At 41.1% G+C, this 18011-nt stretch overlaps 1 protein-coding gene across 2 annotated transcripts in view; it reads left to right on the top strand.

Moving 5' to 3' along the window:
* TNKS (tankyrase) overlaps positions 1-18011 on the top strand; it is a 332035-nt gene that overhangs the window by 4419 nt on the left and 309605 nt on the right. The window contains exon 2 of one of the 2 annotated variants that reach the window (XM_039540122.1): positions 10662-10886. In XM_039540122.1, coding sequence (XP_039396056.1) covers positions 10662-10886 — 225 coding nt within the window. Of the gene's footprint in view, positions 1-10661; positions 10887-18011 lie in introns of those variants that run through there. The other variant, XM_039540123.1, reaches the window with a different exon arrangement.

The following is an 18011-nucleotide window of genomic DNA, read 5'->3' as shown; positions in this document are numbered from 1 at the left end:
AACGTTAATGGAAACAAACATTTGAAGGACATGGTTCATTTGAAAGCCTCTGTTATTTGTGTGATGGGATATTAATGTGGAGCTGAAAGCTACTGTTTGAGCCACTTTAACTGGGAGCTCAAACTTCTTAGGTGGGGGAGGCCATTTTTGTAGAGGCCATGACTTCAGAATGTAATATGAATGAATTACAGGCTGCAGCGATCCATCTGGTACTGAATATTTACAAGGGTAAGGTGGTGCTACAGACTCATGTGAGATTCCTCTCTAAAGTGGTGTTGGTTTCTTCCCAATGAGTGTTATTCTGCCAGCCTTCTTACTACATCCATGTACCCATTCTGATGGGGACTTACCCCACATAATCAGTGACTGGGGCTGTGTTTTAAGTGGATTAAAGTGCTTAAAGTCCACCCAACTTTATTTCTATTCAACATCTTTTTTTGGCAGTGCTGTCACTAAAAGACCATATCAAATGGCTGGCCATGACGATGCTCATTCAATTCATTCCCTAATGGGGGTTTTCATTTCAGACATAGGAAAAATAGCCTTGTAGTCTTCACTCTGTATACTCTACAAAGCATGATTGCTTGGCTTGGGTTTGGTCTGTTTCTGAAGCAGTGATGCTCAAACACTCCTGCCCTCTAGAATATCTTTTTGGTGATCAGTATTTTTGAGTTGGCCACACTGCAGTATTTTGCTTTTGGATGCAATTTACAGGCTATAAAAGTACCATTTATGGAGGTGTCGTCTTACCCTTCTATATTTAGCATTTACTTTGTTGCCATTGGCCCTGTTCTTGCTGTTTGTTGTAAAGTTTGCTTTCTTAAACATTCACCAAGTCAGTTCCCTTCGAAGAGTAGAAATCCAGCAGAAATGGTGTCTTCAGAGAAGGGAAAAATACCTTGATACTCTGCTTCTCTGGAGATGGCTTCTTTAGGAATTTCCTTGGAGTTTGGTAGTAAACAATGTTGAGAGGATCTGGTTAATTTTACACTTTTATTGCAGTGTCTCCTTGAGGCATTGAGTGTTTTTATGGAAAGTCTTTATTTTCTGCTCCGTCATGAAGTGACACAGCACACAGTCAACCTGTGGAACTCTTTAAATATAAATATAAAAAACAGGTATATTTCCATATATATTATATCTCATAGAGCTGGAAGGGATGAAAAGTCATTGAGTCCAGTCCTCTGCCTTCACTAGCAGGATCAAGTACTGTCCCTGGCAGATTTTTTTCCCCAGGTCCCTCAATTGCCCTCTCAAGGATTGAACTCACAGCCCTGGGTTTAGCAGGCCAACATTCAAACCACTGAGCTATCCCTCCCCCATTTGCCAGAGGATGTTGTGAAGGACAGCAACAGGGTTAAAAAAAGAACTGGATAAATTCATGGAGGATAGGTCCATCAGTGACGATTAGCCAGGATGGGGAGGGATGGTTTCCCTAGCCTCTGTATGCCAGAAGCTGGGAATGGGCGACGGGATGGATCACTTGATGATTAACTGTTCTCTTCATTCCCTCTGAAGCACCTGGCTTTGGTCACTGTTGGAAGACAGGATACTGGGGTAGATGCTCCGATGCAGTATGGCTGTTCTTATGACTGTAAGGATTCAAGGGTATTGCATCCCTGCCTATAGGGGATATCACATGTTCTTACCTGCTATCGATCTAAAAGCCTGAAGAACTTGGAGTGCTGGATTTCAGCTCCCTAGTGCATGACAAGCAGTAGTGAAAAATGTTACCAGAAGATACTTTGTAATTCTGTTTCTCTGAAGATCAAGGAAAAGAAGTTTCTCTTCTAAAACTGAAATAGCTTGAAGATGAGGCCTACTCTTCCCCTCCCCCCTTTTGTAAGAGAGCTATCTCAAAAGAATGAAGACGCTATAGTGATTCTGTTCTTATTAGATGGTTTACTTCTAGCAGTGTTAACTTACTTTTTAAGGCTGCCTCTTTATGCCAAAGAAGGCCAAACAGTAGAAACTTATTAGATCAGTATTGCAACACTTTATTTGGGCTGAGTGACTTATTTTGATGGAATAGGTGATAGGATACCACTATTGTGGTAAGGATGGGTGAGTAGACTCTGTGCCTGGGCAGGTGAATTTTCATGATTACTTTCTTAAGATATGAAATGGACCTGGGGGAGCAAACAGCTGTGCATATTGCTCTATCAGTGTTATAGAGGGCGGACAATTTATGCGTTTACCCTGTATAAGCTTTATACAGTGTAAAATGGATTTATTTGCGGTTTGGATCCCATTGGGAACTGGGTGTTTGGGTGCTAGAGATAAGTGACCTACTGAGCAGTTTTTGGTTAAAGTCTGCAGCTTTGGGGGCGTGGACCAGACCTGGGTCTGTGTTGCAGCAGGCTAGCATGTCTGGCTCAATAAGAAAGGGTTCGGGAATCCCAAGCTGGCAAGGAAAATAGGCTCAGAGGTAAATTCAGCACATCAGGTGACAGTCCCAAGGGGGTCCCTGTAACCGAACCCATCACACCTACCACTCCAGAATTTGTTCTAAAATATGTCTGAGATATGGTTCAGAGGTCTAAAACCTGCTTCCTTCTCTAAGTTGGAGATCTGTTTCTTAATATGTTCCAGGGTGATGTTGCACATGACTTTTCCAAGCACTGAGAGTAATGATTCTGCTCTAGTTATTGCAGTTAGTAAGGACACCCTTCTTTGGAAATTCTACTATAAGGTCTCTTTGTAGCTCGTCACAGTCTGCCTGGGTCTTAAGACTGTGAGGGATAGCTAGTGGTTTGAGCATTGGCCTGCTAAACCCAGGGTTGTGAGTTCAGTCCTTGATGGGGCCATTTAGGGATCTGGGGCAAAAATCTGTCAGGGGGTTGGCCCTGTTTTGAGCAGGGGGTTGGACTAGATGACCTCCTGAGGTCCCTTCCAACCCTGATATTCTTTGATTCTATAACACTGATAGAGAGGTATGCACAGCTGTTTGCTTCCCCAGGTATTAATCACTTACTCTGGGTTAATTAATAAACAAAAGTGATTATATTAAGTATAAAAAGTAGGATTTAAATGATTTCAAGTAATAACAGTCAGAACAAAGTAAGTTGCCAAGCAAAAACATGCAAGTCTAAGCCTAATACATTAAGAAACTGATTACCCTCCGATGTTCCAATAAGCTTCTTTCACAGACTAGACACCTGAGTGTGGGCCCAATCCTTTCCCCTGGTACAGTCCTTGTTAGTGCCAGCAGACATCTTGTTGTATTTAAAGTACTGCACAGGATCTTTTTTTGTGGGGGGGGGGGGGGGATATAAGGCATAGCGCCACATTTATTGGTAATACATGTATCAGTCAACACTGCATCATATGCATATGATATTACACTCATGCACTCACGTGCACACTCTGTCTTGTTGTTGTTACCAACTAGTTGCTCCCATTAACTTCACTAGCCAGGTGAGTTAGATGGGGGAGGGGTGGAGCTGGGCTTCTGTCGATCCAGATCGATACTCTGATATTGACAAGACGAGACCCGGGGACCTCTGCAAGACACCTCACATTTATAGCAGCTTCCTTCTCATGCAAATCTATACCAGATGCAAAATCTGTCAGTTGGTCATCTGTGGCACTTCCTTCTGGGTGTTGTCTTAATGCTGCCACATTTATTTTCAAAGAGGGTTTTTTCAAAAGAAGGTGCTCGCTTCTTACTCCCAACACATCACTTAAGGGACAAAAAGACCCAGCTTTTGGCAGATAAACTATTAGTTCATCAACAAAGGGAAGACAAAATATATGGCTATCAATGTCCCCAAAGCAACAGAGTTGATGGAGAGACACTAGAAGTAGCAAGTCACTTTACCAGTGTAGGGAGTGAGATGTGTAAAGATGGTGTCACCATGCTGTATGTCAAGCCGTGTATATTGAAAGCAGCAAACAACTTTCAGAAACTTGAAAAGATATGGAAAAGAAGCATGGCTGACAGTGATATAAGTGTGAATTTTTAATTTGTCTGTCCTCCTTTGTGGAGTGGAGTCATGAGAATCTACAACAGAAATGGATAAGATCAACTCATTCTGAAGTAAAACCTGGAAAAGGTCTTCAGAGTTCACTGGGAAGTGTCTGGCAACATCAGAAATTCTGAAGAGAGCAAACTAACCAAAAGCATCAAACATGGTCAGACAATGATGGACATATTTAAGACCTGCTTTAAAGATGCCACCAGCCTGACTTCCACATCAAGTAATAATGTGGACACCACCTGGAAAGAGAAGAGGGTAACCTAGAGAAGAATTATGCAGAACAAGGGAGAAAGAAGCCGAATCATCAGTATGACACTCAGAACAGACCAGCAACAAACCAAAATCAAGGGTGGAATCTGGATGCCATATGCACCTGATGGTGTGGGAGGATAAAGAAGAATGTTTGAAGTGTGCCTTTTTGCAGAGGCTAAAACACTTCTAGAAGCCAAGGCCCTAATTCTGCAAAGGGATCCACGTTACCAGACTCATGCCCATATGGACTTGGACCCCTTTGCATGATTAGGGCCTGTGAGATGGCAAAATCCCAAGAACAAATTTAATAGATCTGACAGACTTCCATTTTAAACATCTCTGATCATTCTCGATATTTAAGATGTATGAATTGTATTAACTTCTAATGACATGAAGCGTTCTGTGCTTCAGCTATCGCCTATTTTTTACTTTTTCTGAATAGTGTGGTCTTGTACAACAAAATCATGTTTAAAATGTGTGGAGGAGGAGAATGAGAAAATACAAGAACATAGAACTTAGATTATTTAATCATACACTATCAGGGTTGGAAGGGACCTCAGGAGGTCATCTAGTCCAACCTCCTGCTCAAAGCAGGACCAATTCCCAACTCAATCCCCAAATGGCCCCCTTAAGGATTGAACTCATAACCCTGGGTTTAGCAGGCCAGTGCTAAACCACTGAGCTAGCCCTCCCCCACCTGGTGAAACCTGCAATTTTACTGGAAAGCTTGTACACTGCACTGAAAATGTCTGATTCAGTTTCTAGATACAGTTAAGTTAATGCACTTATTTTCAGCCAGTGGGCTTAATTCTCTCTCTTTTTTTTTTTTTTACATTGTTGTGAACTGGGACTAGCTTCATTTAAGTCAGTGGAGTTGTGTTGATGTTGTGTGAGGGGAAAATCTGGCTCTCAGTGTGCTTAACTGGAAAGACAAATTAAACTAACTTGAAGTACCCGCATGCCATGGAAACCATTCTGACGCTAACATCCATTTTCCTGATAATAAGAGTGCTTGGAAATGGAGACGTTCACATGCTCTGGTGTGAACTACATTTGGTCCTCTAAAAAGTAATGAAATGGGATTACATTTATTCAGTGCATTTTCGCTATTTTATCTGACATAATGACAGTGCTCAGGCACGGATCAGCTGTGCTTTTCCATTTTCTTGAGGACATATTCTTATTAGACTTTTAAAAAAAAGTTTTGGGACTATGTGACGGGGTTGGGACTCACCACTGCTGCGCCTCCCACTGGCACGTCTGGGAATTAGCTCTGTCCTCTGCTGGTGGTGTCCCATCCGTCATCTGCTCCCCTGTTGGTGTCCGGACCCGTGTTGCTCCTCGCTCAGCGGTGTCCTCTTTAGGACACTGCCCTCTGGCAGTGCCCTCTGCTCTGGTTTCACCCCCTTCTGGAGGTCTGGTGTTATCAGCAGTCCTCCATCTGCACCTGTTCTAGTGGTCGGCTGCAGCCTCACAGTCTAGCCCTTTGTCACAGGCACAGCCTGTATCAGGCCATGCTCCTCGTCAGCCAGGCGTAGTACAAGGAAAAAGTGGGGGACCCAGGCCCACTTGCTACTCTGGGTCCCGACCCTGGGACCCTCTAGCGGCAGCCTCCCTGCTCTCCTTCTCTCCCCTTGTCAGACTTTGTCCCTGAGCCGCTTCCCCTTCGGCCCTGTGCTCCCGCTTGGCCCTTTGTATCAAGGCCCAGAGCCTGGGGTTTTCCTTGGCTGGAGTTCCTCAGCTCCTTCTGCCATCCCCCAGCACTTTGTGGGGAGGGATAGCTCGGTGGTTTGAGCATTGGCCTGCTAAACCCAGGGTTGTGAGTTCAATCTTTGAGGGGGCCATTTAGAGATCTGGGGCAAAAATCTGTCAGGGGGTTGGTCCTGCTTTGAGCAGGGGGTTAGACTAGATACCTCCTGAGGTCCCTTCCAATCCTGATATTCTATGATTCTCTGACTGCTCTGTCCAAGGTGCTACCTTTCAGCCCAGGAGCCAGTCCTCCTCCCTTGGCAGTCAGGGAAAGACGGCCTTTCCTCCTGCTAGGCAGCTTTTCTATAGGGACTAACCCAGCCCTGTTTAGCTCCTAACAGGCCTCTTTTGATTGGCTGCCAGCCTGCACAGCCTCAAAGGCCTGTTCCAGCCTTTTTCTCAGGGGGTGGGGCACTGCCCCACCACAGACTAATACAAATCTAAGAGCAAGTAAATGTGGAAGAGAGGGTAAAAGATACAGTGAAAATAATTGAAATAAAAATCTTTCCTAGAAAACTGAAAACCCAAAGTTTTACGGAAAATTGTGATCAGAGTAAAACTGAGATTATAGTTAGTTTAAAAGAAAATAGAACTAGCTAGTGTGGCTCGCACGTTCCATGAGTTATGCTACTGGCTCAGCCAAACATCCTGGCGCTCCCACATTATCTGGGATACCTGTCAAAACCAGATGGAAATTTCTGCATTTTAGTAAGACAAGTGACATTATACAACTGCATTATCTGACTGTGTGATATAACTAAACTTGATATATAGCTTCTCGGCTCTATGAGCTCAGATCAAGTGTAGTACTCTAATTGGGGAAGACATATTCTTACTTCATGCAAGGGTATGGATATACTGTAGTATTTTATAATTTTGGTCTCTTACCTGCAGAAAGCATGTGGGCCAAGACTTAATGATAAAGACTAGTTAGTCACCTAAATAGGTAACTAGACTTTCAGAAGTGCTAAGCACCTACCAGCTCCCCCTGACATCAGTGCCTAGGTGAACTTGGTTTAAAGTAGTGGTTCGCAACCTGTTTACCGTTGTGGACCGCATATGCAGCTTTCTGTGTTATGCGGGTCGCATCCACACACTATACCTGTATGGCCCCGAAGATGTCACGTGGGCTGTAGCTGTGAGCTGATTTGGTCGTAAAGGACCACAGGTTGAGAACCACTGGTTTCAAGTTTTGTTGAAGGTTGTTTTCTTAATGTTTTGCCTGATCATCTGTGCAAGGTCTTTAAATGGAGGATTTTGAATTAAAGCCTCAAGTTTAGTAAATTGCTAGATGGATCAACTTTCTATCTGGAGATGCAAAAAGATGTAAGGTTTAAACAAAACTCTCAGTTCAGGGCAACTGATCCTGTATTCCTCTCTGTGATGCAGCAACAGCACCCACTCTAGGCTCCCAGCTGCTTAGCTTTCATCTCTCTTGGGTGGAGACCTGTGTGTGTGTGTGTCTGTCTCCCTCCTCTCCCCACCATCCCCTCTGGGAGAACTTCAGGCTGTACAGTTTCCTGTGTACACTATTATTGCCAGCTAGCCAGATTGCTTAATGAGGATGGTGTCTGTGTTTGCTTACTCTTGAAAGACTATGAACAAAGTAATTGCCAGCAGTTACGTGTTAACACGACCCTTTTTATGCAAGCACATTTATTCTTAAGGTGAAAGCATTACAAAGAAAACATTAAAAACAATAAAGGAACCTACACACAAGCTAATAAACTTACCAAAGATCACCCTTCCCCCCTCCAACTCCAGCAGGAGTCTTTCTAACCTTTCCCTAAGGTTTAGGGTTCTCCCTTGAACAGAAGATTCTGTCATAACATAAGAATGGCCGTACCGGGTCAGACCAAAGGTCCATCTAGCCCAGTATCTGCCTACCGATAGTGGCCAATGCCAGGTGCCCCAGAGGGAGTGAACCTAACAGGCAATGATCAAGTGATCTTCCTCCTGCCATCCATCTCCATCCCCTGACGAACAGAGGCTAGGGACACCATTCTTACCCATCCTGGCTAATAGCCATTTATGGACTTAGCCACCATGAATTTATCCAGTTCCCTTTTAAACATTGTTATAGTCCTAGCCTTCACAACCTCCTCAGGTAAGGAGTTCCACAAGTTGACTGTGCGCTGCGTGAAGAAGAACTTCCTTTTATTTGTTTTAAACCTGCTGCCTATTAATTTCATTTGGTGACCCCTAGTTCTCGTATTATGGGAATAAGTAAATAACTTTTCCTTATCCACTTTCTCAACATCACTCATGATTTTATAGACCTCTATCATATCCCCCCTTAGTCTCCTCTTTTCCAAGCTGAAAAGTCCTAGCCTCTTTAATCTTTCCTCGTATGGGACCCTCTCCAAACCCCTAATCATTTTAGTTGCCCTTTTCTGAACCTTTTCTAGTGCTAGAATATCTTTTTTGAGGTGAGGAGACCACATCTGTACACAGTATTCGAGATGTGGGCGTACCATGGATTTATATAAGGGCAATAATATATTCTCCGTCTTGTTCTCTATCCCCTTTTTAATGATTCCTAACATCCTGTTTGCTTTTTTGACCGCCTCTGCACACTGCATGGACATCTTCAGAGAACTATCCACAATGACTTCAAGATCTTTTTCCTGACTCGTTGTAGCTAAATTAGCCCCCATCATATTGTATGTATAGTTGGGGTTATTTTTTCCAATGTGCATTACTTTACATTTATCCACATTAAATTTCATTTGCCATTTTGTTGCCCAATCACTTAATTGAGCAGTTTAGTATCATCTGCAAACTTTGCCACCTCACTGTTTACCCCTTTCTCCAGATCATTTATGAATAAATTGAATAGGATTGGTCCTAGGACTGACCCTTGGGGAACACCACTAGTTACCCCTCTCCATTCTGAGAATTTACCATTAATTCCTACCCTTTGTTCCCTGTCCTTTATCAGTTCTCAATCCATCCCCTTTTTCCATGACCACTTAAACAACAATTTTTTGAGCCTTTGGCTTGTCAAAGGCTCAAAGAAGCTAAATCAAGTACCACTAATCCACGGTCCCCATGTCCCCCTTGTGTTGTTGACCCTTTCAAGAACTCTAATAGATTACATGATTTCATGATTACAGAAACCATGTTGACTACTGCTCAATAATTTGTTTTTTTTTTGTTTTTCTTTTTTTAATTTTGTTTTAATTTTAACTTCAACTAATTTGCGTTAGACTTACCGACTTACTTGTCTGATCAGAAAGCAGGTCCAAAGCAACTTAAACAATACAACAACTTTTCTTCTTTCTTTAACCAATAAACACAATCTCCTAAACATCCAACTCTGACTCATGTGTTTCCTGAATTAAAAAGCTTCATTGTTAGAACTGGAAACAAGACTTTAAAAAAAAAAAATTAGACTTTTGTTTTTGTTTTAATCTGTTCTGTGCAACTCATTAATTCTTGGAAAAAAAGAGTGAGGAGGATGGTGGTGGTGGGATTTCAATTGAACAGATTGAGGAAGGGAAGGAAGGCTTTTGCTTTGTCCAGCTGCTTGTCATAATCTGCATGTGCAAAGGAGGCTCCAGCAGCACTTCCTTTCCTTTTTGTCTAACAGCGGTAACTAGATTAGTCAGTGTTGACAGTAGCCACATTAAAATTTAGTCAGTTGTGCTCTTTGAAAAGGCATCCCAGAATACACAATATTTGAAAAAGAGTAGGATGTGACCCAGAAGAGAGGTTTCCAAACTTTGCCCCCAAAAATGATGAAGAAAAAAAAGGTTAGGATTTTTTTTTTTTTACTTAAGATGTCTGGGGGGGGGAATATTAAATATTAACTGCTATCTTCTTGCTGGGACATACTACCTGTGTATGTGCACTCGGATTGGTGCCTTGGATTCCAGAGAACAAACTGTCTGATTCCCCATGATTTTGGGATGTGTGATGTAATGATGAGCTCTAGAAAGACGTGTTAAAATCCCCAATTAGCATTCAGTATTAAGGCACTCTATTTTCCCTTTGATGCTGTTTTCACGGAGCCCAACCTCAGAACACTTCTGAGCCATAAGTTGGCAATTATGATTGCAGTTCCCTCAGATCCTCCATTGCCTAGACTGCCACCTTTTAATGGTTCTCCAGTTTCTCTCCCTTCATCCACTATTAAAGAAACAAACTTAACTATAAATAGTTTTTTATTTTGATGATAGGGTTAGGTGGAAAAGTTTTTGTTTTTACTATTTCACTCTGATCATTTCATTGAATCTTTAATTTATCCCTTGCCCAAGATAGGGGACCCTTCTAATAGAATGGGATTATTGCACCAGCTTCAGATGAAGAGTGCTAAAAGCTGTGATGTCTACAAGGTCTTCTCAGAAAGGGCCCCAAAGGGCAGTGAGACTCTGTGCTCCAGATCGTGTTTCTGCAAGAGGCTCTGGAAGCACATGAGTTTAGGGGACATTCTTCTGATTACCTGAATTTATTTTAAATATGTCCATTGTCAGTCTAAGTGCATCTTGCAAGTGGGAAATATATTTGACCTTTACTGAACATTCTGTGTTTATGACCAAACGATTGAAATGCTTTTAAAAATGGAGTTAATTCTCATGTGGTTGTTCCTATCTCTAAAACATACTTCTTAGCCCGCGTAGATATTTAATTAGGCTTTGTGTTGACAGACATTTAACAAAGGTTTCTTTCTTCTCTTAGGTTTTGGAAGGAAGGATGTAGTAGAACACTTGCTGCAAACAGGAGCCAATGTTCACGCTCGTGATGATGGAGGGCTAATACCCCTTCATAATGCTTGTTCCTTTGGTCATGCTGAGGTGGTTAGTCTGTTACTATGTCAAGGTGCAGATCCAAATGCCAGAGACAATTGGAACTACACTCCTCTGCATGAAGCTGCTATCAAAGGGAAGATAGATGTGTGTATTGGTAAGTATTCGTCATTAATTGCATCAATTTACTTAAATGCAAACACATTAATATTGCAGTGAACTTGTATTGCTTGCAATTGTAGTGACTGTTTCCATTCCACTTGATAGACAAGGGACCAGTTGCTTTTCTCTTCCTTGTTAAGAAGGGTCTCTCCCGTTCCCCCATAAACAAGTAAAGAGATGGTAACCTAAAATTTAGTGAAGTGCAGGATTCATAACACGGTGTTTTCTGAGCTTGCGGTCTGGAAAGCTAAACTGGCACAGGAGCTAAATTTTGATGGAGGGGTAGTCTAATGCATTTAATTTACCATTTTGGCAGAAACATAACATGAGAACTCTGCCAATAAAATGGAAGATTTGACTTCAGATAACATCATGGCTTTTTGAGGCTGACCCTGGCATCGAGGTATTTTTCAGACTGTGAAGACAGGTATTTCCTGTGTTATAAGAAATGAAAGGCTAACCAGTTTACTACTATTTGAAAGCTTTGAGGGACTAGTTATGAGAAAAAGTTGTTCAGCACAGTTACATATTTTCAGCATGTGCTGTAGCCTAGAGCCAAAGTAATTTAAAATAAAATAGAACATTTCAATCATTTTAAATGTATGTAGATCATAGTAAATACTCTTCAGTAATATCTTTCATTTTTATATATTTTCAACCTGCTTAGTAACACTTTCTTCAAGCAGAGTTCTTTATTTTTAATTTTTAAATGTGCAAACTGGCTTGCAAGTTCCTTCTGAAGTCAGACACGTGAAATTGTCTGGTCAGTATTTCAGATCTGGAGGGAAAAAAAACCCTTGATTATATAGCCACATCATATTAATGATCATGGTCACAAATTTGAGATCTTAGTTGTAATCTGAGAGCACTTCATTTTATTATATGGACCAATTTTGAAAAACCTCCAGTGTTTGCTTAAAGACAGTCAACATAAAAATTTAGTAGGGCGGTTATATTACCAGTGGATAGAGCACTAATGAGACCACTGATGGGAATCCTATGTCCAGTTCTCAGTCAACATTCCAAAAAGGGTGGTGGAAAAACTGGAGAGGGTTCAGAGAAGAGATACAAGAATGATTTGAGAACTGGAAAACCTGCCTTGTAATGAGACCGTAAAAAGAATTTTAAGAGGTGACTTAATTGTGGTCCAAAAATAGCTACACAGGAAGAAGAGACCTGATGCTAGAGAGCTCATTTAGCTGACAATGGCATGACAAGATCCAGTAGCTGGAAGATGAGTCTAGATGTGCACAGGAATGCATAACAAATTTAAGTGACGGTAATTAATTGGGGGAATATCTTGCCAAGGGATGTGGTAGATTTTCCATCACTTGAAATCTTTACATTAAGAATCATTGTCTTTCTCAAAAGCTATACTCCCGTTTATACCATATTAAGGACGTAACTGATTCCGTAGAAGCCTGCAGTGTATACTTTTCTACATGTATGTGAAATGATTCTGATGTAGTTCGATCAAAATGTAGACAATTTAGTGTCTGGCCTGTCTGTTTTTCCCATTTTAGTACATCCATTCCTATTTTTATATGGGGCCCTATCTCTTCAAGTCCTGTAAGTAAATAACTCTGCAGAGCAGACTTGTATACATTTATTTATAATATAATTTTCTACGTATGGCAGAACGCTTGAGTGTTAAGAGGACATGCAAATATCAGTCTGTGATAGACAGGTTGGTTGAGTCTTGTTCATGCCTTAAGCAATATTTGATGGCACAGCAAGGATTCAGACCACTTGAAAATATATTTCTGTACTATTCTTAGGCTTGGAAGGATTCATTTTTATTGATAAATGTTGATTTAACTATAAACACAACAACAAATGTTTAGATGATCAAAATTTGAAGATAGGAAACGTAATAAAAATGCTGCTTGAGAATTTTAGTTAAAATCCAGTGGATTTTTTTTTTTTGACTTTTGAATTAGGCTTGTTATGAATGGATTCATGAATGAATAGTAACAACAGGTATGACTTAAGGATATTTCCTTTGTATATTTTGACATGTGATATTGACAGTTTGTTTTAATGTTTTATAAAGATTTAACTTACTTATGCTGTCATTAAATTATTCTGACACCCTCCCCCATAATGTCCCACAACTGAAAATTTAAACAGGAAAAAAATGCTTAAAAATAAACTTCAACTGGCATTATACAAAAAATGCTGACATGCATAAAAATGGATTCTTCCAAGCCTAAGTATAGTGTACAGTAACTATTTTTACCCAAACTGTAGATTACTAATATAATTGTTATATAAGAAATGGACTTGTGCAAATCAGTGGCCGGTACTAGACTTAAACAAGTTAGGTATGTTTTATTATAAAGCATGAATTTGACAGTGTCTCAAACACTGGCACAACATATGAGAATTTATTGTTGAACTCTACAATATCTGCTGAAAACCAGCAACTTAACTTTTTAGAAACTGTCTACTGACTTTTTTTCCCCACATGCTTCATTTTGGCTCTTGTTTATTTTGAACATCGTCCAAATGCTAAAATGGGAGATACTTGCCGTATTTGTTTTTTCCTCCCATCTGCATGTCTTTGTCCATATCCTCCTTACCATGAGAATGCTGCTTCTGTAATATGGCAGGAGAGTAAACTGGTAATTGAACAGCATAATGAGCCAGGAAACATGGAAAATGTATTAACCGTGGTCTTTCAGAGCCACAATAAAAGCAACAAGATAGGAAAGCTGGAAAACTAGCAAAAACTGGATAGTGATTACAATAGATCTGAAGATTGCTAATGGTCTCTGGGTTTCAGTTGTTATATAGTTTTAATGGTAAATGCACACTTCTACTGCAAATAGTTTTTTTATATTGCTTGTCATCGACATTATTTGCATCTAAATGGAAAACTTCACACGTTTCCTTCCCCCTAGGTAGAGGATGAGAGAGAACAAACCATATGTGGCAAGCGTAGATCATATTGCTTAATGTGGTACGGGAAGGTGCTTGTTTACCATGGTGATAAGACGATATAAGAAGCTGTATAGAACAGAATGGAAAGGTGCACCTGTTTAGCTCAGAAAATGTGGCCCATGACTTGTAGTCTGACCTGGTCTGTCCCTTTGTCGTCTTTGTGCTCTCTATCTTAGAACACCAAGGATCCCTGAGGATGGCAAACACTTAGCAAAAGTGAACGTGTGCTAGCCATTTCTTACGGGATGACTAGGCATTGAAAACTCGTTTTCATTACTTAGTAATCAAATGTATGTTAAGTTTTGTCTGTTAACTCCATTTAATGAATGTGTTTTTTTCAAATTGACTTAAGCATTAGAAACAAGAAAACTGTTAGACAGCAAGTTGGTGATATTTATAGATCTTTGTGTTGGCTCATCTGTCAGAAAGATGCATGTTTAGTGTCTGAGTTCTGCTCCCAGAGCTAATGAGAAGCATTTTGCTTTTAAGTATTACTATTCAATATTGAACACTGTTTCGTTTGCTTAAGGAAGAGCCAAGCAAGAAGCATTTTACTATAATTCAAGGATGAACACTAAATATTCATGGAACACCACTGTAAAGTCATAGAAGTGATTGTCAAAGCTAAGATACAGAGAATCAAGGTTTCTAGTTTGCTATGCAAGACCAAATATGAGGGAACATGAGCATACTAAGAATTCAACCTTTTTGTTTGTGTACAATCCCAATAAAACATTGCATCTAGCTTAATATTAACTGTTTGTGGTGCTGGGTGTAGGTGTAGAGCAGACATGCTTATGGCCAAAATGTAGGAAAAGCTCCCCTCCTACCCCCTCCCCCTTTTTTTTTTTGCTGAAGCAAAATATTGAAAACTAACCTTGATTAATCGTCTTTGCATGTAAATCTTGATATAGATTAGGCAACTGAAATTGTATGAATTTATCACTTCTGTATGCAGCTTTTTTTCCCCTGTAATACTCCAGACACTATGGATGGAGACTGAGCATCGTAACTTGTTACAACATCTTTTGATAGCTTTGCCTTTGTCTACACCAGACATATTTTCCAAAAGCTTCGCACCACTGCTGCAAACTATTGTAAGGAGAACTCCGTTATTAGTCTCAGTAGGAATGCTTAAGAAATCTTTGGATTCTTCTAGAATCCTTCAGTGTGCTGGAAGCAATCAAAGTAATGAAAAGTAAGAAGCTAGTTTTCTGCTATTGAGGTACTCCTTGGTTCATGGTTATAGTGGGACTTTATGTACGAGGCTTCAGTAATCCAAGGGTTCTTGCACCAAGTGGCTCTCCTAGGGTATGTCTACACTATGAAATTAGGTCGATTTTATAGAAGTCAACTTTTAGAAATTGATTTTATACAGTCGATTGTGTATGTCCCCACTAAGCACATTAAGTCGGCGGAGTGTGTCCTCACTACTGTGGCTAGCATCGACTCAAGGAGTGGTGCACTGTGGGAAGCTGTCCCACAGTTCCTGTAGTCTCCGCTGCCCATTGGAATTCTGGGTTAAGCTCCCAGTGCCTGGTGGGGCAAAAACATTGTTGCAGGTGGTTTTGGGTACATGTCGTCAGTCTCCCCTCCCTCCGTGAAAGCAACTGCAGACAATCATTTTGTGCCTTTTTTCCTGGGTTACCCGTGTAGACGCCATAACGTGGCAAGCATGGAGCCCACTCAGCTCACCACTGCTGTTGCGAGCATTGTAAACACTTCGCGCATTATACTGCAGTATGTGCAGAACCTGGGTAAGAGACGGCAGCACGAGGACAATTGTGAGGAGGACACGGACATAGACGTTCCTGAAAGCATGGGATGTGGCAATTGGGATATCATGGTGGCAGTGGGGTTGGTTGATATAGTGGAACGCCGATTCTGGGCCCGGCAAACAAGCACAGACTGGTGGGATGGCATAGTGTTGCAGGTCTGGGATGATTCCCAGTGACTGCGAAACTTTCGCATGCGTAAGGCCACTTTCCTGGAACTCTGTGAGTTGCTTTCCCCCACCCTGAATTGCAGGGATACCAATATGAGAGCTACCTTGACAGTTGAGAAGCAAGTGGCGGTAGCCCAGTGGAAGCTTGCAATGCCTGATTGCTACCAGTCAGTTGAGAATCAGTTTGGAGTGGGCAAATCTACTGTGGGGACTGCTGTGATTTAAGTAGCCAATGCAATCACTGATGTTCTGCTATCAAGGGTAGTGACTCTCTGGAAAACGTGCAGGTCACAGTGGATGGCTTTGCTACAAAGGGTTTTCCTAACTGTGGTGGGGCGACAGACAGAATGCATATCCCTATCTTGGCACCGGACCACATTGCCAACCAGTACATAAACTGCAAGGGGTACTTCTCAATGGTGCTGCAAGCACTGGTGGATCACAAGGGACATTTCACCGACATCAACGTAGGATGGCCGGGAAAGGTGCATGAACTTTAATCTTACTTGTTAGAAAGTTGTATCTGTGGATTCAGGGAGAGTGGGAAGGAGTCACCATAAAAATAACATCCCCACTTATTTATAGAAATTGGGGAATGGAAGAGGAGGAAATTCTATGATCTGACTAATAGAGTAGACGTGACTAAATCAGCATGGTTCTTTCTGGCTTTAAAATCTAACTAAAATCTAAGCTTAAAAATTAACTTTAAAATCTAAAAGTTGACTAAACATGGAAATAGTGCAGTGGTTCCCAAACTTTAACAACCTGTGAACCCCATTCACTAAAATGTCAAGTCTCATAGAGTATCAGGGTTGGAAGGGACCTCAGGAGGTCATCTAGTCCAACCTCCTGCTCAAAGCAGGACCAATTCCCAAATAAATTATCCCAGCCAGGGCTTTGTCAAGCCTGACCTTAAAAACCTCTAAGGAAGGAGATTCCACCACCTCTTTAGGTAACCCATTCCAGTGCTTCACCACTCTCTCTGAGGGAAAAAGTTTTTCCTAATATCACTGGTCTACAATTTTTGAGAAGTCGTCTGCTTCAGAGATAAAATGTGGTATTTATTATGTATTTTGATGTGCTGAATTCAAATATGACAAAACAACTGGCTACTGTTTCTAAGGTATTTAAGTTTTTACATTTTATGTCTATGTATATTGTGTAGATAGTAGAGTTTTAATCATAAATTGTAAACCTAGGTCTTTTCATGTGTTTATGTAAAGCAACCATGATAATATTACACCTGTCCTGTTTATGTAACACTTTAAAAATCAGCAAAAGGGTTGTATAACTAAAATTTATTATGAAACAAAAGGCAAAAAACTATTATGTACGTAGTTTAGTCCTATTCAGTGTCTACTCGGCGCTTCTTGGCTTGTCTCTTGTATTCATTAAATGGAGCATCTCTTGTCACTGTCCAGCAATAGTCTGCAAGCATTGATGGGCTCCATTTGCCCTGATAGCGTTTCTCCATTGTTGCAATGTCCTGGTGAAATCGCTCGCCGTGCTCGTCGCTCACTGCTCCGCAGTTCGGTGGAAAAAAAATCTAGGTGAGAGTGCAAAAAATTTATCTTTAGTGACATGTTGCAACCAAGGCTTTTGTATGCCTTGAGGAGGTTTTCCACCAACAACCTGTAGTTCTCTGCCTTGTTGTTTCCGAGAAAATTTATTGCCACTAACTGGAAGGCTTTCCATGCCGTCTTTTCCTTGCCACGCAGTGCATGGTCAAATGCGTCATCTCGAAGAAGTTCACGAATCTGAGGACCAACAAAGACACCTTCCTTTATCTTAGCTTCACTTAACCTTGGAAATTTTCCACGGAGGTACTTGAAAGCTGCTTGTGTTTTGTCAATGGCCTTGACAAAGTTCTTCATCAGACCCAGCTTGATGTGTAAGGGTGGTAACAAAATCTTCCTTGATTCAACAAGTGGTGGATGCTGAACACTTTTCCTCCCAGGCTCCAATGACTGTCGGAGTGGCCAATCTTTCTTGATGTAGTGGGAATCTCTTGCACGACTATCCCATTCGCAGAGAAAACAGCAGTACTTTGTGTATCCAGTCTGCAGACCAAGCAAGAGAGCAACAACCTTCAAATCGCCACAAAGCTGCCACTGATGTTGGTCATAGTTTATGCACCTCAAAAGTTGTTTCATGTTGTCATAGGTTTCCTTCATATGGACTGCATGACCAACTGGAATTGATGGCAAAACATTGCCATTATGCAGTAATACA

Source organism: Mauremys reevesii, linkage group 5 (genome assembly GCF_016161935.1).
Source record: "Mauremys reevesii isolate NIE-2019 linkage group 5, ASM1616193v1, whole genome shotgun sequence".
Lineage (NCBI taxonomy): Eukaryota > Metazoa > Chordata > Testudines > Geoemydidae > Mauremys > Mauremys reevesii.
The sequence above is the reverse complement of the archived record's forward strand: the minus strand, read 5'-3'. Positions and strand labels throughout refer to the sequence as shown.